Source organism: Numenius arquata, chromosome 10 (assembly GCF_964106895.1).
Source record: "Numenius arquata chromosome 10, bNumArq3.hap1.1, whole genome shotgun sequence".
Lineage (NCBI taxonomy): Eukaryota > Metazoa > Chordata > Aves > Charadriiformes > Scolopacidae > Numenius > Numenius arquata.
The window spans coordinates 12410400-12436196 of NC_133585.1; the positions used below are offsets into that span (position 1 = coordinate 12410400).

The following is a 25797-nucleotide window of genomic DNA, read 5'->3' on the forward strand; positions in this document are numbered from 1 at the left end:
CCACACAGGAACCAGGCTCACATTGTTCAATAGCCACGGACGTTTCCACAGTAGCTGGGAGGGTCGAAAGCTTTTTCCGCTCTTTGTTACAATTTTTTTTTTTTTTTCCTTCCTTCTTCCAACTTTCCAGTTAAAGACTATTGCCGGGGCATTCCTGAATTAATCCAGGCTGCGCTTCAGAGAAGTGAACAAGAGACAGGTGTAACTGGGTGGGAGAAACCCCACGATGCTAGTGAAGCTTTTGCTCATCTGTAATGCAATAGGGTTGGCAAAGCTGGTCAAACACTCAGACCATCACGGGTATCATGATGGTTCTGTGCACAAGCCACGAATTCATGAGACCTCTGCACACCCCCAGAGAACTCCTCTGTCACGCAAGGAAGATGGTTATTGGGAGGCAGAAGGGCTCAGGGAAGACACTCAAGATTACCCTTCAAGTATGATCTCCTCACATCAGGAAGAGAGAGAGGATTTTGAAGCTGCGAGCCCACAGGTCCGAAATGGGTAAGTACCCCAATGTGTCTGTGTAATGATAGCGCAGTCCTGTCCGATACCTTTACATCCTCTTGATAAAGGACCAGTTTCAACAGAAGCTTCTCATTAAAATACATTAGATTTTAGGAACCAACCTATACCCAAGCAGGGGGGGGTTAAATGTGTTAGCTACAGAAACAGAAAGCTGAATTGCTTGTGGAGGATGGGACCAGCTTTTTGTCCTAGTCTGAGATGGCAGAATGGGGTTAGGTGTCCGGACATACCTGGCAGATGTCAGCCTTCCAGTTCTGCTGTAGCACCATAAAACAAAACGCTTCTTTCTGGCAAAGCAAAACTAGGTGAAATTAATTTACTGACTTTTTCTCATCACAAACCAATGCGGATTATTTTTGCTGATCGTGACAACCTTTTCCCATCCTCAGAATGTGCCTGGCTGCAGACTTGGGCCTTGGAAATGGAGAGGGAAAGAGAATGGCAGGATGTTAGCAAAATAAAAATAGCACGGAGTAAACACAACAAAGTAAGGAATAATATATAAGCATGAAAATGACTACAAATTCAATCTCTCCAAAATGTTTTCACAACATTGAAATGCTTCTCATGGTAACCTATAGCAGAGGAGTAGCCACCCTGAGTGAAAAGGCACCTACCTCGCTAGAAAGATTTCCAAACACTACGATTTTTCTAAGTTTTACAGGGCATGCAAGTAGGTCTCTAAATGTTTAAAATAGATGAAAACCAAGCAGGACAGTGAATGAATCTTTTATAGCCCTGATGGATGGGTACTGCACAGCCCTGTTTGGGAGACCTGAAACAGCAGCACAGCAAGAGCTGTTCACAGCTCAGTGCTTTAGGATGCCCTGGTATTTTTTCTCTTTAAATGCTCCTGAGGAAAGGAAAAAAGGGAGATGGAAAGAAACTACAAAACCTTGCTCATGTCATGCTTCCCTTTTACACAAACTAAAGTATGCAATCTCGTTTCTAATCTCATCTACATGTAAAATTAAGGCCTCCCTCCTGCATGGTGAGTGTATTAAAACCCTGTTGCCCTTCATACTACATCTTCCCACAAATCTGACCTCCCATCATTACCCTTAAGTCATTTTCTAAAGCCTGTAAGTGTCGACTACCACTTTCCTGATGGGTAGCGTTTGATAATGACATGCTCTGTTAATTCACCAACTCCTAGTTAATGCGTTTCAGACACTGTCAGAGGAAGGAAAACAAAGCCTAAGTGGTACTCTGGACTTGATTGCTGGTTGAAATGCTGAGAGCATTCTGAAAATTCAACGGTGTTAAAAGGTGCACATACAGGTCAGCAAGATGCTGTAATATACTGTCCTATTACGGATTTCTTCCTTTGCAGTGTAGCTTTGTTCAGCACCAGCTTGTGTAATTCAGTTCAGCACCAGCGATTACTCATTGTAATTTCCTCCCAAGAAGAGAAATACTTCCTCCTTTTATGGAGACAGTTGCATAATGAGTCAAATCATAGCATTCTTCCCAATTATAAACCTATGCTGATGATTACAAGCAATCAAAATCTAGCCTGGCAGTAGCTTTAAGGTATTTGTTCTTTTGCAGTGCACACAAGCCCAGGAAGCTGGCACATCTTATGAAGGAAATTTGATCATTTGAAAAAAATTATGTCCAAAACTGAAGGGAGAGAGTGCGAATAAAAAGGGACAGCATGACTCCCCTTGTAACTGCATTTCAAATCCCAAAAGTCATTGCAAATGGTTGAAGCAGTGTACCTTCAGAGCCTGAAGTCCTCAAGTGCATCATGGCTGGAGTACCCTGCTATGCACAGACAAGAAGTTGTCATGAATCTGGTATTTCACATGTGTGACATGCCCTGGAAAAAACACTGAGGAACTGAGCTTATATCTCTAAAGGGGAGAGCAAGAAGAAAAGCATCAGGAGTTAATCAGGAATTGAGAGATACAGGGAGATAAAGACATGCCACAAAAAGGACTGGGGTGGTGAAAAGTAATTTCCTACCAAAACTATGTCCAAGTTCTAGGTCGCTTTTGAAATAAGCAAACACTTTCTTTTCAGATCTAGGAAATAAACAAATGAAAAAAAATATGGTAGCTGTCTCTAAGGTAAAGCTTTGTTTCTCATAATTTTTTAACAAAAATGATGGTTTTTTTCCAACCTTCTGTTATTTTCCCTATGTACTAGAAACAGTGGTATTCTTACATTTAAAAAAAAAAATTAGAGTACTATTTTTCTCATTGCAGTTATTTGAATAATTGAGACCACCATGACTAATATGTCCAAGGTAATTAGTCAGACAGAATCCTCTGGTTTCTGTTTCAGCAAGTAAAGTTAAATGACTCCTTAGATCCACAGTCAAATGCTTGGAAATGTTACTTTACTAATTAATTCCTCTTAGAATAGCACAATTATTCTAATAAGAGTTTAAAAATACGAAAACCAGTAAGAAGTCACTGGCCTTTGGGTGACTTTTTTAAGGAGAAACGTGTAGATAATAATCCTCATTTCAACTATTCTTTATAAGAAGAACTAGGTAACAGTTTAGTATCTCAGCTGTTGCTTTTATCTGAGTGCACCAGAGAAGCTCTGCATGTTCAAATTGTTTGCACACGTTATTTACAAAACCAAAATTATCAGAAAAGGCAAATTTTCCAAAGAAAATCACCTTTTTCTGACACCTTCCCCCCCAGCAGCTGTGCCTCACATGGGCTGATCAGTTTGAGGTTAAACATTTTATTCTATGGCTGAGGTAAACAGATCCATGTGTACTCAAACTTTCAGCAGAATTAAAAAGGGAAATGAAAGCACAAATATATGAAGAAATCAGTACTGTGACTGTATTAGCATTTGCTTTAGCAATGGAAGATCAAGAGTAAGAACAGTAAAAAATTCATAAATCCCCAATGCATAATACACAAAATAGGTAATAAATACATATAAAAGAGGCGCCTAATGCAGAACCTCATAGGAATGCTCCGTTGCTACCGCTGGCTTTCCTGTGTGTGGACACACGCCATCTTCTCTATACCCGTGCCGTGGATTTACCTCTGTTGATCTGAGATGCATGGAAAGCTCTCTACTGTAATTACACTCAGAAGGGCTTGTTTTCTCTCCCTACAAACAGATTATTTCTCAAATCAGGCGATGTACTGAAGCACCACTAGTGGAGCACTGTAGCCCAAAGCTCCTATCTTTCCACAGCATTGAGCAGAATCGCAGCCAGCTGGCTTTAATCCACACACCCACAACACCAAGGTCAGGCTGACAACTCAGATTTCATGCATTTAGTGTTCATATTTTGTTAAAAAAAAAATATAAAAAAAAATAAATGAAGTATCTAAAAGGTACGATTCCACCACATGCTACCACAGCAAAGCCCAAAGCTGCCTGTACCCTCAGTTGGCCTGACCTGTCTGTCAAGTAACACTGTAAACCAGACCACTTAAGTGTTCCGGGTTAAAAATAAACTTAGGAAAAAGCAGAGGTTATTTTTAACTTTCTCTCTCAGTAATCACACAGATAGAATTGGTCCCCAAACGGACTGCTCACCCAGTAAGGGAGAAATGGACTGTGGTGATGAGATGGGAAGGAGCACAGCAACTAAAGCTGGTTTGCCTACCTATGACAAAGTCCCACAGGCCACCTCCTCTCTTTCCAGAAGTGTAATCATTGCCAAGTAGCCCCTGTTTTGGATTTGCCCGCTGATTGGGCAGGTGGTTTAGTTCTCCATCTTTCTCTTTAATTCGCAAACACATGCTCAGTCTTGCATCTATTGGGATTTTTCTTAAAATTGCGATGCGTTTGCAAAAAAATGAAAACAAACAATCAAACCAAAACCAAACCCCACCACCTGAATTACAAATAGTAAAGGCAGAAATCTTCAGCATAAGTAAATCCTTAATTGCATTAACATATTTTGAGGTTTGGACACACAATTCTGTGAAGTCACCCTTGATTACAGGAAGGCTTCCTGATGTGAACCAGGTGTGTTTTTATCTCACTGAAACACACACCTCTGCCTTTAATTCGGCACCAAGACAGGCACAAAGAAGTAGGCCTCTTTTTCTGATTACACAGGGTGTCAAAATACAGACCAACTATCCTCTGAAGTATAGACAAGCAGAGAAAACCCAAATCAGCCTTATTCTAGGGAAAGTCAGAACAATGCTCAATCTTAATAGCTTCTTTTCTTTGTCTGCTTTTACAGGAAAATATCCATTGAGTTAATTAAGACCAGTTTCACACCAACTCATCTGTTTCTTCAAAATTAGACAAGGACTTTCTTAGGAAGCTTATGGGATAGTGAAATTTCCCAACAAAGGGGCATAGAACATATGCTTAAAATAAGACACTTTTGGATGAAACACAGCCAAATGTGATCTTCAGCCCCCGACATCCTGAAAACTAGTGCAACAGCCATTGAGTGCTCAACAATAGCTTCCACAGTGCCAAGTTCATTAACAGAGCAATGGTTTCCTATCAAAGTCAGGCACTTGGCTCCTTTCAGGACTTCAGGAAATTCTGCAGTTAAACTTTTGCCTCAGAGAGCGCCTGCTGCCCAAACCCATTGCTCGATATTTGGCACTCTTGTTGAGCTGCACAGCTGCAGGTGGAATGACTCCCCATTAGGGTATCTAATGCAAATGACACAGTTTCATTGCATGCAACACAGAAGTTGTCAAACCCTCTGTGCCCAAAGGATGGTTTTATTTCCTTTGTTACACAGCTCGTTAGTGCAAGCTGCAGCCATTCACTCTCTCAGCAGGTAGCAAGGCACCTCTTGTTTCAGCACAGCCACAGAACCACCGTCACCACTATTACCACACGGATCTGATGCCATCCAACTCCTGCAGGTCAATACCCCCTGAATGAGTGATCGGTGCCCAACCTGGAACCAAATCACACACTCTGATGCCCAAAACACAGTCAAGGGCAAGCCTTGGTGCACCTTGTCTGCACCCTGAGTGCATGCTGGCTGGAAAGCTTGTCTTCCCCTGCCCTTTTGACTTGCTGGCATCAGCACAGCTGTGCTAGTAAGTGGCCACTGGCTGCGATTCCTGCTTCAAGACAAGGTCTGACAAAGGAGTGTGATATACTAGGGGTGAACCTAAAACTGCAGAAATCAAAAGATGAAATCCAAGTGTAAGCTGCCCTCTGAGCGGCCTGTAGAGCTTGTATTGTGAGGAAGATAATATAGATGAGGTAATGGCTGTGATACTTTGTGAAGAGGAAAAACCTCTTGCATTTATTTCTCTGAAGTAGCTTGTACAGCAGTTGGATTTGGCTCAAAACCAGCTCCCAGCCAAGCCTGCTTTCTCTTGAGTTCCTGCTCCCAGTGAGACTCCAGGTTCAGGACTGGATTTTCACTGCACTAAGTCTTTAGGACATTCTGCAGGACAAGTCCCAGCTGATACCAGACTAACTGGCACTCCTGTTGGAATAGAAGTGGTGTTCAACCAGCACTACTCAGAGCTCTGGAAGGCTCCCAGCACTGTATGGAAATCCACGTGTTTGAAACTCCCAATGCCACTCTTTTCAGTCCAGCTTGTTAAGGTAAACCAGAAATCCATCAGCCTGCTTAAACCCCAGGGAAAACCAGGGTGGTTCATGGGATGAGTCACAGGAAGATGCCAGACCTTGCCTGAGAGGGACCATTGCTCATCCTAAGGGAAAGACAGAGAAATATGACAGTTTCTGCTGTCTGATTGTAATACAGGGCTGCTGGCTGCTCAGGAAGTGCTGGAGAATTCACTGACAGACCACCAGTGATCACTCACTGTCTGCTAATTAAAAACCCAGTGGCACACTGTGTTCCCTCGAAGAGCCAGCACCTTTTTCAACAGCTGAATGCCTTCCGCATTCCATAATGAATAAAAAGATATGTCTGTCTTAAATCTGACTTGCATAGTCCTAGTTTAGATTAATTTAAATGGGATATTTTACCTCTGTTTTATTGAGGTTGCTTTTTCTTGTCGGTGAGAATTTTGCACTGAGGGAAAAACAGAACATATTTTTTAGACCATAGCCTCATTCTTTTTTTCTTTTTTTTTTTCCACTTCAACTGGTATAAACCAGGAGTCATTCTGCACGTTAGTGGAAAATCGCTTGATTAAATTAGAGAACATAGTCTTCTATTGTCATCTTGTAGCACATTTAAGCAGCAGTAATTGTGTATCTGGTGGTTTTTGCATTGTATAGAAAAGGAGAGTGTCACGGACCTGAAAAGTTTTGTGCTCTGTCAGTGGTAGGCACAGGAATGGCTGGACAGGAGTTTTCCAAGTAATTATAGAAACTGGCTTCCTTGAGAATAGAAACATGAGGAAACTGATGTGAAAGACAATTTGGCTGTACAGCCAAAGGAATAACAAAACTTATGGAAAAACAACGTCCTGAAATCCTGAAGCTTTTGTTCAGGCAAAAAATTCCACTGACCTAGGAAGTGTCTAAAATTATGCATTGCAGTGCCAATCACGAGAACATGTAACTAAGAAAAATAAAACATGTAAGTACGTAGCTGAGCTGGGGGACATTTTTCACACTATCATGCTGTGATTGTCAGCGTAGCAGTGTATGAAAAGAGAGACTACCCCATATTCATTTGAGCAGAGTGATAATTACTGCAGAACAGCCATCTCACTTTATCTCCTGGTTCTGGGGTTTTATTTTGTTGGCCCAGCCAAATCCTTGAATCAGAGATAGAACTACCTGCGTTTTGCAATGTTTCAGTAAAAGCAAAAGTAGTATCCAACATAAGAAAAAAAAAAAATTGATCAGTTTGTAGTTTAAAGACCTTAAAGATTCAAATAAAAGGAGCTTGAGCTAACCTAAAGCTGCTGAATCTTATTTAAATACAGAATGCCTTGTCATCAGACGTATTTAACGTCAGACAAAAGAACACACTTGCCTCAAAATAAGGCAAAAATGGATGACTATTCATATAAAGACTCTATTCAATAAAGAGATTAGAAGAAAGCCTAGGAAAAAACCCACCTAGTCTAGTAAAGAAAATTATTCAGATACTTTTTTCCTAGTTAAAGAAAAAGGATTAATTTGCTTGGAATGTAAAACAGGAAAAGCAACTGAACAAATGAAATATCTGTAGCCCTGGATTTGCTAGGGTTCCCTTAAGTGTTGCTCTAACTTGTAGTATTGTTATAAACTTTACCATTCACCAGACTGGAGAGAAAGCTCTTCTGCTCTCCTCACATGAGCAACTTCTTTCTACTCCTCTCTCCTTGACAACAGAGCCTTGAATCAAAAGGAAACTGTATTAAAGAGAATGGAAGCAGAGGGTGTTAAGTTGGTTATATATTCAGTGGATGAAGCGACATAATTACAAAGAGGGAGAAAAAATGCAGAAGCAGAACACAAAGCTGCTGTGTTCCAGCTGAATAAAGAAAGTGCTATTTGTGAAAGAGCAGCTCTTTGAAACTTCAGAGCCTGATTCAGAGCCCACTGGTGCCAGCAGAAGTAGTCCCACTTGCCTCACTGAACTTTAGATCAAGCCTTTGTAAGTCTTTAAAATTGCTCCACTTAACATTAAAGAATGACATATCTTCCCTCAAGGTTAATACAGCTAAGGATTATTTTTAGTAACAGATATCAAAGTTTCCTTAAAAGAAGCATTTGACTAGAAGTGCAAAAAATACTGCAGTAGAAGTTTCACCTTTGGGCATATGTATCTATAGTGCAGATGCGAAAAACAGGCCTTATTTACTTATTTGATGAAAGAATAAATTTTGATAAGCTTCATGGAACTCAAAACCACTAAATTTTTTGTTATTAAAACCCAAACATGATATTATTGTAGCACTTCACCTCCACAACTAAGTTTTAAGATCAAGTGAGGGAGAACTAGTGAGCAGATACTAGAGAAAAATGGACACAAAGAAAAGTGACCACCATTACAGGAAGTTTTTATTAAGAGTCTATCAAATTCCCCTTTTTTCATGCTATTCATTTTGCATAATGCTAACAACTGTCCAAAGTAAGCATCAAGTTGGGATCAATCATTGATTCAATTTCTGATACAACATAAGCCCTTTCTACAAGTGGGAAGCCCACCAGATACCTCCAACACATTAACAGGTTTTGAAAGGGAATCCTCATATTTTCTATTAAATTTGTGTGCACATTTACATGCGCAATGCAGCAAAAGTACTCACAGTCATACAATGCCACATTCTTGCTCACACACGTGTTGATGCATGTAAACACGTGGTTTAGATTTGTATGGCCTACATGACTCAAAGGACTTGCCTGGGAGCTGCGTATGGTGGGAAAAACAAATCAGCCCAGATGATGATTCATGGGGTGTGGATTGTTTTCATTAGGAAAGAACAAAACACTAAAGCCAAAGAATCCTATTTTAAAATGAGGTTTCCACACTGAACGCAAACTCCTGCCTGGACCTGGTAGGCAACCTGCGGGCAGACCCAAGATACTGCACCCAGCAATGATGCCAGCGTGCTCCAGCAGCAGCATCACTGGGTCGCTTTATTTCCCCAGAAAAAAAAAGGAGGGGGAAAAGCCACCCCCAGCTATGGCTTGCCAGGCACATGTAAGAGGACAGCCTAATGACAAGCACAAAGAGGGTCTCTGCTTCAGAGTTTTTCATCTTACGCTGACCACGGAAAAGCGATGCATCTTATAAAGGTCCTGGTGGACACATGCACGCCACGGGGGCGGACTTCAGCCAGAGCATGTGTGTTGTCTGTGGGCTTTAACTGAACTGCCTGGTGACAAGCAGAGCATTTGACTCTTCCAGAGTAGTGTTTTAATAAAAACTTGAGGATTTGTCTTCTGGTTCAGTCCCATAGGAAAAAAGACTCCCATTGATAACAGGCAACAAACGTTCCCCCAGTCACTTGCAAAGGCCTTAAGCCTCCTGCTCACCAACACAGCCGTTTTGGCTTGAAATCGCAACAAAGGCTGCAGCAGCCTGCTTTCCTGTTCTGCTTTCCCAGCACCGCAGGCTTTGCCACATTCCTGCCCCTGCTTCTAAGAGACGAGGAGTTCTGCTTGTATGGGTGTTCGCTGAAATCACAATCACATTTGCCTTAAACAAACGGGGGAGCAAAAAAGGCTGTCTATGTCCCAACAGGCCTGGTGAACTGTTCCCAGCTAACCCAAGCTGTCTGCCCTTTCCTCCTGAGGTTTCCAGCTTCCTCGCAGCTTCCCCCCCTTCTCCTTGCTGCCCAGCTGCTGCGGCCACAGCTTCTGCTTTTGTTGCAGCCCTCGGTTCCCCATTGTTTCTCCAACTCCCTCAGAGGGGCAAACTTTTTCCATATATGCTGATTATCAGAGATTTGGTTCCTGTGTTCCTATTTAAAAATATACTGCCTAAAGTTCAGCTATTCTTTACCAGGCGCAGCTCTCCCCCACACAATGCTCTGCTCCGTTAGAACACAAGCTCTGATAAACTCACAGAGCACAAGAACCCCCGATCTCTCCCAATCTGACACAATCAGTACTGTATAAGGTCTGATATTACTTTTATTCTGGGAAACTACTGTTGATTTCTTAAGGGAAAGGAATTCCATAGTATGCATAACAGCATATAGTATGATGTCTAATTTTTCTCCAGGCTTCATTTAAGCATATACGCTGTGTATATTGACACCGGCAAACTCTTAAGGCTCATAGTAATGGCTGTGATTATACTAAAAATAGAACAGCAGACCCCTAGAGATACCAGAGAGGGGAGAATCCTGAACCATGTGAAAATATCACCTGCTCACTCATCAGACTTACTCTTGGGCATTCAAACTTTTGAATACTGAATTGCCAGTGGCCGTTTCTGGAAGAACAATGTTAAAAAAGTAATACCATAACGATCAGTTCTTGCCATCACTAATACCCCTGTCACACATATATCTAACATAACAGATTAGCTCACTTTTTGAGATTCAAGTGGTCTTCAACCAGGATAGCTGATTTCATGACAATTGGAGAGCTGTTTCCTCTGCTTTGCCATGACGGAGCGATGAAGGCCTCAAACCCCTTTTGCAACTCATTTCATGCCAGTCGTCCCTGCTGGAAAACAAGACTGTGATTTAAACTGTAGAGTTTAGTGTTTTGGTTCAGAATAGTTAACAGCCCTAACCCAGCAAGCATCAAGGGATGTTTGGAGGAGCCGCAGGTTCTGCTGCAAGGGCAAGAGCTGGATTTCATGGGTCACTGGGGAAGGTGGAGTCCTCTGCAGCCTGCTTGATGCCCAGGTGGCACAGGCTGCGGGGAAGGTCACCGCTTCAGAGCCCCAGCCACAGAGGCTGAGCTGCCAGAGTCTGGGTGCTGCTCCGAGCCCCTTATCCCTCAAAAACTGCATCTTCATTTGAAAAGAGGAACTAAATCCAATTCCCCCTTCTGTTTCCCAGGACAGGAACCAGTCAGGTTAACTGTTTGGACCTATATAGAGACACCCCAGAAAGTTACAGTGAATTTGCTATAGCAGTGAGGGTGGTATATATTTCAATTTCTCTCTCCCCACTACTCAACGCCACCTTTTCCCCAAGGAAGAGGATAGGCACATTTTAACGTCAGTATGCTGTTAAGTGGTGTTGAAACTTCCTAAAAGCCCTGTGTGCACACAGTTTTAGAAACAACCATTGCAGGTGTTCTCCTACAACAGGCAGGACATGTAGCCAAACTTGTGTGAAACACAAGGCCCCAGACTGTCTTTAAGACAGGTTGTCTGTAAAATGCAATTGCTGGTTCAGTGACACTTCCTCTGGAGGTTTTGTAGCCAGAGTTAAAGAGCGAGAGAGCAGGGACCCCTTGTCTCCCTAGATCTTCTCTGTTCAAACTGAGCCACCACATCCCCGTTCTACTCATCACTATCCATACAGAATGGGAGGATTCCTTGGTGCTTAGCCGGTGAACTTCTGTAAACACACCATCTGAAATAGTGTGTTGAATACACACATATCTTATGAACAATAATTGCAATTACTAATTAAGCAGATGCTAATCATAATTATATATATTTTTATACTTCCCATTATAGTTATTATTCCTCACTTCCTGTCATTTCACATCTTGGATTTTAACCATCAAGCTTCAACCAACAGTACACTTCCATGACTTGAATTTACACTCTTGAAAAGGAAGAGGCTCAGCTACACTCTGGGATTAATAGATGCCTATATAATTCTGACTTGAAAAATTTACCAGACTATTAAAACTCATTTGTCCTTGCTGGAAGCATAAAACTAAAACCCAAGAAAACCACCCTCATTTTTCCAATACTGTTTTAATTAATAAAATCCAATCAGTTACTATATTATCTTGAAGTAGTACTTAGGAAGTACTAGTAGTACTTAGGAAGACACTGATCATTAATGGAGTTTACGTCAGATTAAGTTTACAGAAGCATTCTGCCTCAACTTGATGAGTCAGTCATTAGGCATCTGAAATGGCAACATGCTGAGAAAGGCAATTTGACATTTAAGTGACATTAACCTGCAGGTTATCATGGGTTGGAAATTTCTCTTGCTAAATGAAAGGACTGGAAATGGAACTAATGCATCAAAGATCAGATAAATCAAACCTTTTGTAACAAACTTAGATAAACATCTCAAATGAAAACAAATGAACTAGGAGTGGAGGGAGAAGCTAGCAAGCATTTTCCACTTTCCTCATCACCTAGCTGAAAAAAAGAAAAAAATAAAAAAAAAAAATAGAAGGGCCTTTGCATTTTATTCTTCCTTGGCACTATTACAAGCAGAAACTTAAAAAGACCAATTTCAAATTCCTTCTCCATGTCTTTCTTCTGCTAGGAACTGGTGTTCCTTCCTGCAGTCCCGACTGGTAACATACATAGAAGCGTGCATGAAGGAGAAGTACATTGTCAATTCCCAACAGCCCTGTCTAAATGGAGCACCAGACTGCCAGAAGATCATGTAAGTATCCTAAATAAAACCACTGAAGAAAACAGAATTTTCTCTTTAGTACCAAAATTATATTTTCAAAAGTATTTAATGATTTTAAAAAGAATTAAAGCATCTACTGAGTTTAATACCAATGTGAGGTACGTAAATCAAACCCTACTTAAGGTGATCAGGCATTTAAGTAACCCGAGAGAACAACTGCCTTTCCAAACCATCAAGTACAGGACTGCAAGGTGATTGTTTTTTCAAATTTTCCTATGTTTATTCAGAAAAAAAACCTCAGAGACCATACCTTTTCCATGATTTTCAGGTCATAATACACATGCATAACTTAGAAAAATCTCTGCCTGTGGCCATCAGCGAGACCATTTACATGGCAGGAGTCACAGATGTGCAATTACCCAAGTGCTTACTCTGCTTTCTGAAGGACTGGCTGCCCAAAGAGCACTGGTGAAATCCAATAGTGTGCCTTAAGGTATCAGGACTGATAGATTTTTAAAGTTGGGAGACACTGAATCACAGCACACCTTTGAAGTGAAATTAATATTTAATACTCACATGTTTTCACACGTATGTAGTTACTTGACTGCAAAAATGCTTTTATCTGTTAATACTATTAATTTCTCTTTCTCCGAACAACAGAAAGTTTCATGAGTATTTCTAGTGGAGTTTTTACCAAATTTGTATCTTCCTTGGTACCAGTGACATTTTGGAATATTTGTTTAAAAATAAAACTTTCTCTACAACTCATCAGAATATTACAGAAGTTCAAGCTCAGTCCAAACTTGATTGCAAAGGACTCTATTACAATAAATATTACAGTTGCGTTTCTGATAGTTACAGAAATTTCCCACCTGTGACATTTCTCAGACTTGTGTCAGATCAGTGCCAGCATGTTTGGAGAAAATCTCTCCCGAAGAACAATAAAGCATGAGGCAGACCACTGGAGCCCTGCTCACTGAATAGCAGCTACATTTTGTCTGCATGTAAGAATTTTCACACACCTCCTGTTGCAGACAATAGTCCTGAAAGACAATTTTACATAGGGGGAAAAAAAAATTGCTGTGGACTGCTTAATTGTTTTACTAAGCAGCAGCGATACAGTTTATGACAAATTTCTTAACTGTGTTCTGCATTAGTCATCTAGGACATGCTTGGCACCAGACTGCTGCTAGAGTCAGTGAACTCACCCCGAGTGACACCAGCTGATGATAATTTGCAATCTAACATCCAGACCATTACTCCCCAGGTACAGGACAGCTCTGAAGCCAGTCTATCAAGTGAAACAGAAGGTTTTGAAGTCTTTGCAGTGGAAATGCTGCCCTGGATTTCTTGGCAAGGACTGTGAACAGCATGGTAAGGAAAGCTAAGGAACAAGTGTGAGAATTAATGACTAAATGCCAGTCATGGCAGCAAGAAATAAGTTCACCTATTTATTTTTCCTTTTTTTTTGAGAATCAATGCCTTATTTTCTTTGGTCTGCTATGCCCCAAATCACTGGTACCTTGAAACAAGGAGTAGTTGTAATTAGCTGCAATTAGTAGCTAATAGCATTAGCTACTTATTCTTCTGTTAGTAGCATCTTTGTAATCTTTACACACGGAGAAAGGTATTCATTTGACGGTGTGTGTGTGTGTGACTGCCATCTGATGTACAAGTCCAACTAGGAATGACTAATTCCAGGTAGAAAGCAGTGACATCAGAAAGCAATGCCCCTACGATCGGTTTACAGGATGAAGCCATCTGGCCAAGTTCAAACACAGCAGGCAGCGTTCACTCTCCAGCCTGCATCGCTGCTGCCTCCCTGCTTACCCCAGCCACACAAATACTGGCTCCTGAGCGGGGAGCAGACCTACCACACAAGAACAGCCCAGGCTGATACTTCCATGGAAGCTCTAGCAATAGCCTTTAAATATAATAAAGTACTATAACTCTTTGCGCTGCTGAATAACGATGCATGCAGCTGGTAAGTAAAAGAGAAGGGAGACTGTGGTTTAAAAACTAGAGCGCTTCACAGCGTTGGCAGGATTTAGCAAATAATAGTCCAAAAGCAGAAAAAGAATTTATATGGATAAAAGGTAATTCCCTCTAGAAATTAAGGCAACCATTACAAAAAAGGCAAATATCTGTGTGAAAATTTTCACACAGTCTATGTCTAACTTGCCTACAGACTCCACAGATAAAATAGGAGTGCCTCTTTTTATCTCTGTAGGTTTAGCTTCACAGATAAGCTTTTATTCATAGACTTATCTCTAGGTCATGCTCCAGCCTGACCTTCATTTATAATATTGAAAAGATATTACCAAATACAGTGCTTCTAGTTTAGTCTCTCCTTCGTTACACTCATTGACCAAAACCAGCTGCTCCATCCTTATCTCCTCATTTGTACAGCATCACTCACTGTAGTTGGTGCCATCAGAAAGTTCAGGTAACTGTGGAACAAGGAAGAGGAATTTGCAACACACTCATTTCTTTGGAGCAATAACTCAGCACGAGTTAGAAAACCCACCCCTACTGCATACCATTTACGGAACGTTGTATGCTACCGCAGTACCATAAGCAAAGTAAATTCTCTGGACAAGAGGTTCTTTCCCTAAGAAACCTGCAATGCAGAAGCCTGTCTCCACATCAGTCACACTACATGTGAAACTGCCCTGTGGTGCCTCGCTAAACTGCAGTAGTTTCTGCATCTAAAACATTTTCACAGATGTATTGCATCTCAATTGCAGATCCCAGTTTTATTCTGGTGCCAGGAAATCAAACGGAAGAACGGGAAGAAGAGGAGTTCTCAAACCACAGTACGTGCTTTAAGTCATTTTATTTGCCATTCTTCTACCTCTGTTACAGATTAGAAAAAAAAAAGATGCATTTTTAGCTACAATTTCAACAAGATAAGCTACAGACAATACCTCTAGTGAAACCATTATTTGGGAAAGCTTTTATGCAACTACATTTATTGGCATAAATCAGGGCTTTTGGTGTAACACTACATGAAAGCTCTAGAAAAAAGCATCCAAAAAAGTTTCAAAAGTTGTAAGCTGGCTGGCCATCAGCAATACCTAGGGAGAATGCCAGCTGGTACAGAGCGCTAAACCTTTCAATGGCATGGAAGTTTAACCCCCTCCTCTAAGTGGATTCACAAGAAGGCACACCATGCTCAGAAGACTTACCAGAAAAACAATCTATTCAAAATGCTATTTTAGAGCAGATACCCTGTAGCTTTGAGATTATTATTGATATGAGGTACTGTAAATTCATATCTCAGGCACTCTATCCTACCAACCCAAGCATCCACGAAAGACCTTTCCTTATCCTCTGGAGAAATGGTGTGGCTTGTGGTGCTATTAAGTATCTTCTAGCAATTGGCTTTAAGGTAGTATCGCAGCCCTGAAAGAGAGTCTTCTTTACATCATGCTCTCAGCACTAAATGAACAAGTAGTTGCTTTACAGGACTTAAGTTTATAAAACATTAGATTGAAATGTCAAAGGTAACCCTGGAGGGTAAGAGACCCCCAGGATGGCAGAATTGGGATATATCAGTTTCTGCAACTCTCAGTGTACACTTTGAAATATATAGCTGAAATTAGCAGGTATTTATTTAGAATAACATCAACTAAAGGGCCGCTCAGCCAGAGTCAGCTATGACACTTATACGCTATGCTTCTGATTCTTTAGTGAAACATCTCAATTGCTCTTTCCTCCTCTCCTTTTATTCCGGGTTGTTAAACCTTGCTATCCTTTCAGTCAATTGGCTTGTAAGATATTATTCCAGAACATTTTTATGGCGTGGGAGATTTTAAATGAAAAGCATTTTACTTCCATCATGGTCCATGTGGAACGTGGCTGCAATTCTTCTGTTAATATTTAAATATAGTAGGTTTTCATCGCTGCTGAAAAATCATCTTTGCAAAGACACTGTGACTTTAGGTGCTATAAATCAATAAACCTCCTATATGTCAGTGCAAAAGTTTCAGAGCAAAAAGTACACGGGTGTTCTCAGAAGTCTTGTAGGAATACCTGTCACCTGGTAGCTGCCCTCCGTTGCATGACTTTGTTTTTTTAATCTTGTGATTAGTGTCAACATCTGTGGATTCAAGAGAAATGTTGGAAGTCATTCAAAATCATGAGGCTTTACTGGATGATCTTCAAAGTGATATTCATCAAGCAGTCAGCAACTTAGGTGACTTACAGAGAATATTTGAAAACAACGGTACAAGCATGGTGTTAGAAGTGAACCAGAGCAATTCAGGTGAGAGGTCTGACGCAGAATTATCAGCCTGCCAATAGGCCCTGTAAAACCAAGCAGATCAGAAAGAAAAACTGAAAACAACAATACCCTGATATTCCTTGGTCTGCTGGTTGTTTCTAAAGAGAGCAAAAATGGATGAAATTCCAATACAACTGAATGAACAAAAGTCAAGAGTAACTTGAAATGGGAAATGAGATGAAAGGTAGATTCCTGGACTTTTTGTCTGGTAGATTCCAGACTTTTCTGGAATTTCAGAATATGTCTTAGCAACAGAATAAAGAAGTTGCTTATACTTAGAATTTGTTAGCTTACTATTCTGCTTCTATGGCTTCTTCTTTTCTATGGTGATGCGGAGTTTAGGGTTGGTTTTTGTTCTTTTTTCATACTCATACTATACACTCTGATGTGTGGAATATCAGACCGGTATATGTAAGAAAAGTAACATTCAACCCTTCTCTGGAATGTTATTCCTGCCATATATAGGAGTGGGGAAAAAAAAGAGCTACTGAATTTGAACTACTAATGTGAGCCATTGGCTTGCAGAAACATTTTCTAATGATACAAACTATTGTCCTCAGTGAACTTCCAGGCACTCAAGTTTGAACATTAAAGTTCGAAATGACATATAATTCACAGCTGGTACAGATACTTCAAGTTATTTACTCCTAGCTTGGAATATTCAGCTGTTAAGATGCTGTACAACTTTGTGAAGTAGAAGGTGCATTGTAGAGAGCATCAGAAAAAGAACAACATTATGAGACAGCCAACTAAGTAAGAGCCCACCAGATAAGAACTGTCGTGAAAATGGGCCGTTACAGCCACTTATAAAACCACTCGTCCGGGCGTTTAAAAACGCAGTATTATTATGAATTAAATAGTGCAGTCAATACATGAGTTATTGTTTGCAGACTCAGAGACACAATGTGCTTCACAGTAACCTTGATTTAAAATTAGGCTACTTTTGCAATTGTCAAAATTCATCATGTGGTCAGATTTTGGGTAATAAGATGGCATTACTATAGAAAAATACACAGTTGAGTTACCCTGGCCAGATTAAGATGTGTTCCAAAAGCAGAATTAAAATTTAATTGAATTAATTTTTTAAAACTGTGTTAACAGATCTACAGGAAAGGCTTCTGCAGCAAGTTTTGTTTCCCCATGTGGAGAATTTTCTAAGGAAACATTTTAACCCAATGTGGGCAAGCTTCAACAGAAGCTTACAGAACCTCTCAAACGTGGTAAGAAATTTGTCCCATGACGTGGAAGCCAACAAGAAAAGCATAGAAAGATTCCAAGAGAGCACTGTGCCCAAGAAGGAATTCCAGGAACTGGGAACTAAGTTTGAATCAAAAGTCCAAGAAAACGTAGTGAAAGTTGATCAGGTGAAAAGAGATATAGAGAAACAATTGCAACTGCAGCAGGCTAATATTCATTATAATCTCACCACGATCAAGGCAGATACTGACACAAAGCTCAAGAAGTTTCATAAGATACAGCAGTCCCATTTCTTGGCTTTCAACAACAGCATAGCAAACATGAAACAAGAGCAAAACAATCTTGAAAATAAATTTGAGACTTTGAAAAAAAATTTAACAGAACTCTCCTCACATCATGGTCCTAAAGATGAAAATACCCAGTTAAACATCAGACAAATAAATGACATTCTAGCAGGACATGCAAAGCAGCTTAAAGAACTTTACATGGAGTCAGATGTGGCCTTCCAGAATATTGCAGTTTTAGAGAGGTGGTTTAAGGAGTTAAAAAAAAATATCTCAAAGAACAGGCCAGAAGATCTTACAATAACTTTAATGGAGAAATCACTTATTATGGAAGAAAACAAAGCAGCAATGGAAAGGCAGATATCAGAGCTCAACTATACTCTCTCAAATCTTCGTGAAAACTATTCAGATCTGTTGAGGTACATGGAGGAATGTAATTGCCAGAGAATATCTTCTGACACTGATGTAATGGAGGAAGATTTAAAGAATATCACTTATTCCCTTGAAGGCACCCAATCAAACTTAAAGGACACGAAGCACTTAGAGTCAGTTTTCAGAGATCTCTTGAAGAATGAAATTGAAGAGCTATCTTCAGCTTTTCCATCTATCTATCAGTCCCTTAATCTCCGTCAAGAAGAAAACAGACAGCTTCAGTCACAAGTCATGGCTTTTTCAGAAGACATAGACTTCTTGAAGAAGAAAGATGAAGAAATTCATCGACACATCAAGTATCTCAACAGTTCTTTTGGCTCTCTTTTGGAAGATGCCATGCGCCATGAAGGGGCACTTGAGGCTTTACTGGGAGAAGAACTTATGGAAATCTTGTTTGAAGAAGATCCTAGTATTCTAATATCATCAGTATTTCAGCTTCAAGAATCTCTCAGACATCTCTCGGATAAACTCCAAGAACAAAATGTGACTTTAGAATCTCTTATGAAGAGATTTCATCTCTTGGAGAGAGGTCAACTGAATAATCATGATGCTCGTACATCTCCTAAGCATCCCAAAGAAGAAACGCAGACATCCTCTACTCTAGATGAAGTTAGCAGTCAACGCAGCATCATAGAACATATGGAACCTAACTACGAGGCTGCCAAAGATGACTCCTTGGATAGCTCAGCTTATAGTGATATCATGACTCTGAAGAATGATATCAAGCACCTGAGCCTGGCAATCAAGAGACATGAATCCAGCTGCAATCATACAATAGCAAATGGAATTGAGCCACTCAACATTTCTGTGGGAATTCTCTCAGAAGATTTAGCAACCATCAAGCGGAAGCTGGAGGAACATCTGCTGATTTTTAAAAAGCTATTTGGAAGCAATGAAGAATTAGTTGCCTCAAATATAAGTCTGGATGTTACAAAGATTCAGTCAATGCTGACCAGAACAGGGAGAAGACAACAGAAAGGTCAAGATAAGCAAAGAGACAAGAAAAAGCCTGAGAAGCACAGAGAAAATATGCAAATGACAAGTGGAAGAAATACAGTGCAGACAGAACTTCTGGAAAAAGGTGAGTTCGTTCTTTCACTTGCTCATGTGCAGGTTTAGCTTCTTTCTGGGCCCTGCTGTAAGTTCCACACACAGACCATACTAGTTCTGAGACCTGTCAGTATCTCGTGGGAGAAATTCTGACATTATTTACATCCTCCCCTTCCACCAAAATAAGCAGTTTGAGTGAGAACCAAGTTAATACACTGCTGCGCTTTGCTTGAGGCCAATAAAATTACACTCGTTCTAGCTACTGGGAAATTTGCCTTGAATTAATTCAACTTTAGATATTTAGAACACAAATTTTGTTTGTAGATGCTCATGTTACTTTTGAAGCTAATAGGGAGTGCTAGGCTTCCTGGTCTTGCTTCTCTTTCCTCTGTTATTTGAGTCTGGAAGGAGTGTACTCAAAGCAGCAAATCCGTCCTAACGTGGACAGATACATTAAATGAACTGCTATAATTTGCACTAGTGGAACAGGGAGGACTGACCAGACATCACACTCCAACAGCCAAGCTTCAGAAATAAGTTTTCAGCTTATGCCTCACTGTGGCTGCCGGTTCCCTTTCCCCGTAAACACGTGGCCATAAGCACCTTGGAATTACAACCACCACAGCTTTAGCACTGGCTTTTATGATTGCAGCCCTTGTTATGGACATAGAACATAGAGCAAAATCAGCCCCTTTAGGCATCTGTGCTGCGAGGCTGTAGTTAAGACTGAATAAGCAGAGACTGTATTTTGAACTAACTTATTTTTAGGACAGAAAAAAAAAGCATTTTTTGGTTAGTTTTTTTTCCTGGGTGGCCTCTGCCTTGTACAGTAGTTCAGATATTTCCAGGGAACCACTTGATCTAATCCCAGGCACACACCCATTTCAAGCATTTAGCACTACAACAGAGCATGCAGAAATCAGACCTGATAGGACTTCACCCTATCTCCCACCCTGATGATCCTGGGGAGTGAAGAGTGCTCACTGCTAAAATCCTGTTCCTCTTTCTTTTTCAGACTCATTGGTGGCATTCCATGTAGGATTCTCAGAAAGAATGGATAAAGAAAAAACTCTGAGGTTTAACGAAACGTACCTCAATTATGGAAATGGCTATTTCCCTGAACACGGCTACTTTAAAGCACCGCATAAAGGTGTCTACCTGTTTGTCATTTCTGTGGAGTTTAGTTCAGGACCAGCACTAGGACAACTCTCCTTTAGCCGTGGGTACAAAAGAACTCTCTCAAGTAGTCAGAGGAAAACACCAAATGGAAACACCATGACTACTTTTGCTATGGCAGAAATGGAGAAGGGGGAGAAAGTATACTTTGAATTGCTGCAGGGCTCTGTAGTGAAACGGAGTCCACCTGGAACAACAATGGGTGGATTCCTAATATTTAAAACTTGAATAGTGACATTTTGTTTTATTGATATCTTTCCATAGATGCAATGGATCAATTCAGTATTGCTTCATCTGTGATGTATTCAATCCTACTGCATGTGTTTAAACATAGCACTACCCTAGATTTGTTTTCATGCTTCTTTTCTGGAAGTGTTTGGCTTTTGATTAGTTGCTTATGAGCAGCAATGGGATTTTCTTTCAAGTGATAAACTAATGGTTTGGAGTCCAAAGGTATCAGCACACGCATTCTCAAATCCTTCCACTGTGAGAATCATACCTCATTAGAAAAAATGTTTTGTGGGACTTTCTTTACTTACAGCACAAATAATTTCTCCTTTCCCCTGGCAAAAGAGTATTCTCCCATGGCAAAGACCCCACCACCAGCAAGGAAAAGATTTTAGGAAGTACTGTATATATCAACTCTTACTTTTTGTAAATAGTAGCTTAAAACCAAGAAACCAGGACAATTTTACCTTTTGTTTCTCTGTGGACGACAGGCAGTCACAGACTGTCTTGGAAACTTCTGCAACTCGCTCCAATTCAATGTTTTGGTCTGTGCACAACATGAACACTAGAAGAGATCGATCAAACCCAGCAAGATGCACCCTACCGTAGTATTTGTAAGCAGGGATCTTAGAAATGGCCTGCTCTTTTAGGTTCTGGACCTGTGTTGTATTTCAACTATACTGCAAAAATTTCATAATAATGTAACATTGTTAAGATGAATTACACCTATATTTAGACATTAGGAGAATGTCAACAATATTCAAAAATCATTGGTGAAAATCCAGTTTATTTCTAAAGATAATCCTGACGAATACTGTGAATTCAGCCCAGAGTTCAGCATTTAGTAAACAGTTTAGACCCAAGCAAGCCAGCAAATAAAACTAACAGCAAAAAGACAAGCTCATTGGTCTGTTGTCATTGTTGAATATATCATAAATTTATAATTAGAGTAAACCAAAGAGTAGAATTTCTGAACTGTAGACTTTTTTTTTTTTTAATTTCCAAAATCTCTGTATGACTGTGTCTGGTCACTTCCTAAACCTTTCTTCTGTCAAATAAAATATCCAAACGGCTTTTATTTTAAAGTTCAATTATTGTGGTATTTTTCCTTTTCTATCCTAATGCCTTACAAAACAACATTAAAACTATTAAATTTGCCAAAATGAAACGCATTTAGAAATTCCCAATATTTTTGATGAAAGAGGTAAATTCTTATTATGTATTTTATGCCCTTTTAAGATAGTGTTTTCTAACAGAAGTCTATTCTGTTAAGAGGTTTTCTCCCAACCTACTTGTATTCTAAGCAGCACTAAACTAGAAAATTATTAAAACATACATTGGTACCAATACACACTGCACTTCAGACAGCATTTTGACAAGCAGACATGTACCTTTTGAAAAAAAATACTACAAAGCAGTTTCAGCTGCTGACTTGCTGAGATTCTTATTCTCCAATGACTATAAATGACCTCCCATCTCCTCCTAGCCAATGCTGATTTTCACGTGAGATTAATGGACCAAGTCTTCCCATTTATCTAGCAGGGAGCCACATCTTGCACTGCTCTGCGGCAGGCAGTGCAAAGTGCCCACAAGCTCAGTGTCATCTTCTGTCCCACAGATTGCTCAAATATTTGAGGACGAGAAGAAAAATTTGAAGGGGTGAAATGTCAAAAAGGAAGAAAAGCAATAAATTGTAAGATTGGGTTCTTCAGTACAAAGCTACTATGCTGGGGTGACCCAGATGTTTTTACCAGTGGTCCTCCAGTTATGGGCTTTTGTGGTCGCAGTGTCCTGCAGGGCCAAGTCAAGCATGCTGCCCAGGTCAGGGTAGCTCTAGGAGCACTCCATCTTCAGCAGACACCAATTCTGCAGCTACCAGCTAAATACCACCATTAAATACAGACAGGGGAGATATATATATATGTTTAAAAACACTTTGCTTGTTTTTAAAAGTTTAACAAAAGGCTTCAACAGCTACTTGAAAAAGGACATGGTAGGTAGCATATAGGATTAGCAGTTCATCCAGACAGGATTTTTAAAGGTTTGGCATCCTTGTTCTTACCAGAGTTTACTTTTGTTGAAGAATAAGCCAGGCAAGTTCAGAGATCATCCACTCCAGAGTGAACACACCATTAATACAAAGATGCTTTCATATTTGTATTCTTCAACTATGTGCTTAAGTTAGCCACCTGCATATACAAAGAAGACATACTTGACTGGAACACTTTCATTTTTAGACTATGAAGCAAAAAGTTAACAAAAGATAATAGGTTAAAATATTCTATTGGCTGCATAAGCCAGGAAGCCTGACTTGCTTTTCAAGCGACACGAGAAAAGATGATTAAGCTGCTTGGTTGTGGTGTGGTTTTTTCAGATGAATACATAAGCTTTTTAACAAACTTCCATCTAAACCACCTCTCAAATACAAGCAAACTATTTGACTACTGGTACAAATTTCTTTACCCACCCCCCCTCCAAACCTGTTTTGTAGTTTGTGGATTTCTGGGAGCTGCTGTTGTTTATTTTATAAAATTAACACAGCCACATCACCATGACCTGCATTTTTAGGCAACAAAGTAGAGGAAACCATTATAATGAAGAGACAGCAGACTTCAGATTAGGACCTAAAGGAAGGAAAAATTTGCCACAAAAATGGCAAAAGGACAAGGATGATTAATTGATAATTTAAAAAAATAGCTATTGGTTGGCTCAGTGGATTAAGAATAGGGGATTTTCAAACATGAAAAACAAACTGAAGCTGACCATAAGCATTAGGAAAAGAGAGTTGTCTGCTAGTAGACAAGTTGCTTCAGTTTATCTCATAGCAGACCAACGTGACTAGAATGCCTGGTGGCAGCTTCAGCGAAGCACCAACAGAAACATGTATGATCACTCCAAGATATAGAAATACATATCATCAACCTGAGCTTCACATTTAAAAAAAAGCTTCCAACTTCTCTTCGTACTTCCCCAAAATCCTGCTACTGCCAGAAAACATTACCAATAGCTCACGTCTCTGGACTTCCAGATCAAACCACTAAGCTTTATAAAAGTTAAACAAAGCTGGCTGTACATCTTAATGGCTTTGCCTATCTGTTACTGAAACTTTTACTGCTTTATGAATGTCAGTATCTTATAGTGCTTTACCTTTTAATTAAAGTCTCCTAATGTTTTTTTTCTTTTCCGTTACTACGATGATCTCCTTACTTTACTAAAAATGCAAGTACCCATCATATATCAACAATTTTACTCTCTATAGATCCATCAATGCCTGAATTCTGCAATCAGATTCTTCTGAACCCATTTCAGATAGCCACATCAAGCCAGTCTCTGAAGTCCATGGTGGTCACTCCTTATGAACCAGATTTGTGAGGCTGTCAACCCACAGTAGTGGTCCTCTCATGACTCAGAGTCACAGCTGGTATTGACTTACCACACTAACATCAGCGAGAAAGACCAAAGTGGTATTTTGGGGGGAGGTGAAGATAAAGCTGCATAAGGGATTAATGAAATTAATGGAATTAAATCTGATCCTTTATGAAATTACTGATGCTTCTTCAATTTATTTAAAAGCTTGTGATTCAATTCACCAACTACTCAGTATGCTTTTTGGCTTGCACACAAAATATACGAGGGCTTTTTAGACATGTCACTGGATATGTCTCTTTCAGTTCTTAAAGACTGATACACACTCATCAGTAACACATTTTTATATAGAGGTCAAAAATAATCATACACAAACATTTTGATATTTATCATTAGCAGGCAGTAGAATTTATTTTTGTTTATCAAACCCGCAAGTATTTTCAAAAGGATCTTCATGTCTTTAGGCTATAGCACCATCCTGTGGTCATTTCAAAAAGCAACATTGGGGTGGGCGAAATTAAGTGTTCGACAAAACAAAGACTGGTGCAGAAAGTTTCAGTTACCCACAGTAGTTTCATTACGTCCTCCTGTAATGCTAATATAAAAATCCCACTTTTAAATCTAACCATGATCAATGTAATGAGTAAAGATATTCCACAAACTACACAATAGCCACAACCATAAGAAAAAGCTTACTTAGCCAAGGTACTAATCATAAAGAGATCAAACCTTGTGCAGTATCACTGCCTGGTATTATCTATTGAGGGAAAAAGGGTTTACAACTACATACAGTCTAGTCGTCAACTGTACTTTCCAGAACTCTGATGCAAAATTTAACACTGGACTATACAGAAAAAAAAAGTGTTAAACTATCTTTAAAGCTAAGGTTATTCCTGAACAATGGCAAAAAGAGAGTAGAAATTATCTTACTTCTTCCTGCTTGTAAACTACAAGTGGACTCTAAGGAGAGTAGTAGCCGATACATTTCTGCAATGAGAAAATAACTGCTGAGTTTTTATATAACTGTGTAGTCACAGATGAGATATCCCCTTGATTGGTCTTCATTTGCTTGAATCATAAAAAACAAAGTGAATTTAGCAGGCTACACATAAGCACCTGTATAATTTTGTAACAAAGAGCACATAAGTATATTAGCACAAATCTCTTAATTTGGGTATCACTACACAGAAAGAATGTTGCATACAGAGGCAGCAAATACCAATTACAGAATCCCCCATCCCTTTATTTTTTATCTTTTTACTTTAAGAGCTTAAGGTAAATTTATATGGATAAAACCAACATGTTGCAAACTAGCACATGCTCAAATAAAAGAATTATTCAATTTTGACTTGCTTCTGGCTTTGCTATAAAACAGGGATAAAAATCAGGAGAAAGAAGCATTGGTTTTACTGTT

General features: G+C 39.7%; 1 protein-coding gene across 1 annotated transcript; it reads left to right on the forward strand.

Moving 5' to 3' along the window:
* Positions 1-156: 156 nt before the first annotated feature.
* MMRN2 (multimerin 2) lies at positions 157-22106 on the forward strand. Its single transcript, XM_074154744.1, has 7 exons — positions 157-504; positions 12273-12395; positions 13633-13739; positions 15113-15181; positions 16459-16632; positions 17752-19644; positions 20629-22106. Exons 1-7 carry the CDS (start codon positions 227-229, stop codon positions 21015-21017), a joined length of 3033 nt encoding a protein of 1010 aa, XP_074010845.1. The 5' UTR covers positions 157-226; the 3' UTR covers positions 21018-22106.
* The last annotated feature ends 3691 nt before the right edge of the window (positions 22107-25797 follow it).

Coding starts and splice junctions, on each gene's coding strand:
- MMRN2 (XM_074154744.1), top strand. CDS start 227: ATGCTAGTGAAGCTTTTGCTCATCTGTAATGCAATAGGGTTGGCAAAG. Junction 505..12,272: donor AGCCCACAGGTCCGAAATGG/GTAAGTACCCCA, acceptor TTCTTCTGCTAG/GAACTGGTGTTCCTTCCTGC. Junction 19,645..20,628: donor GACAGAACTTCTGGAAAAAG/GTGAGTTCGTTC, acceptor TTTCTTTTTCAG/ACTCATTGGTGGCATTCCAT.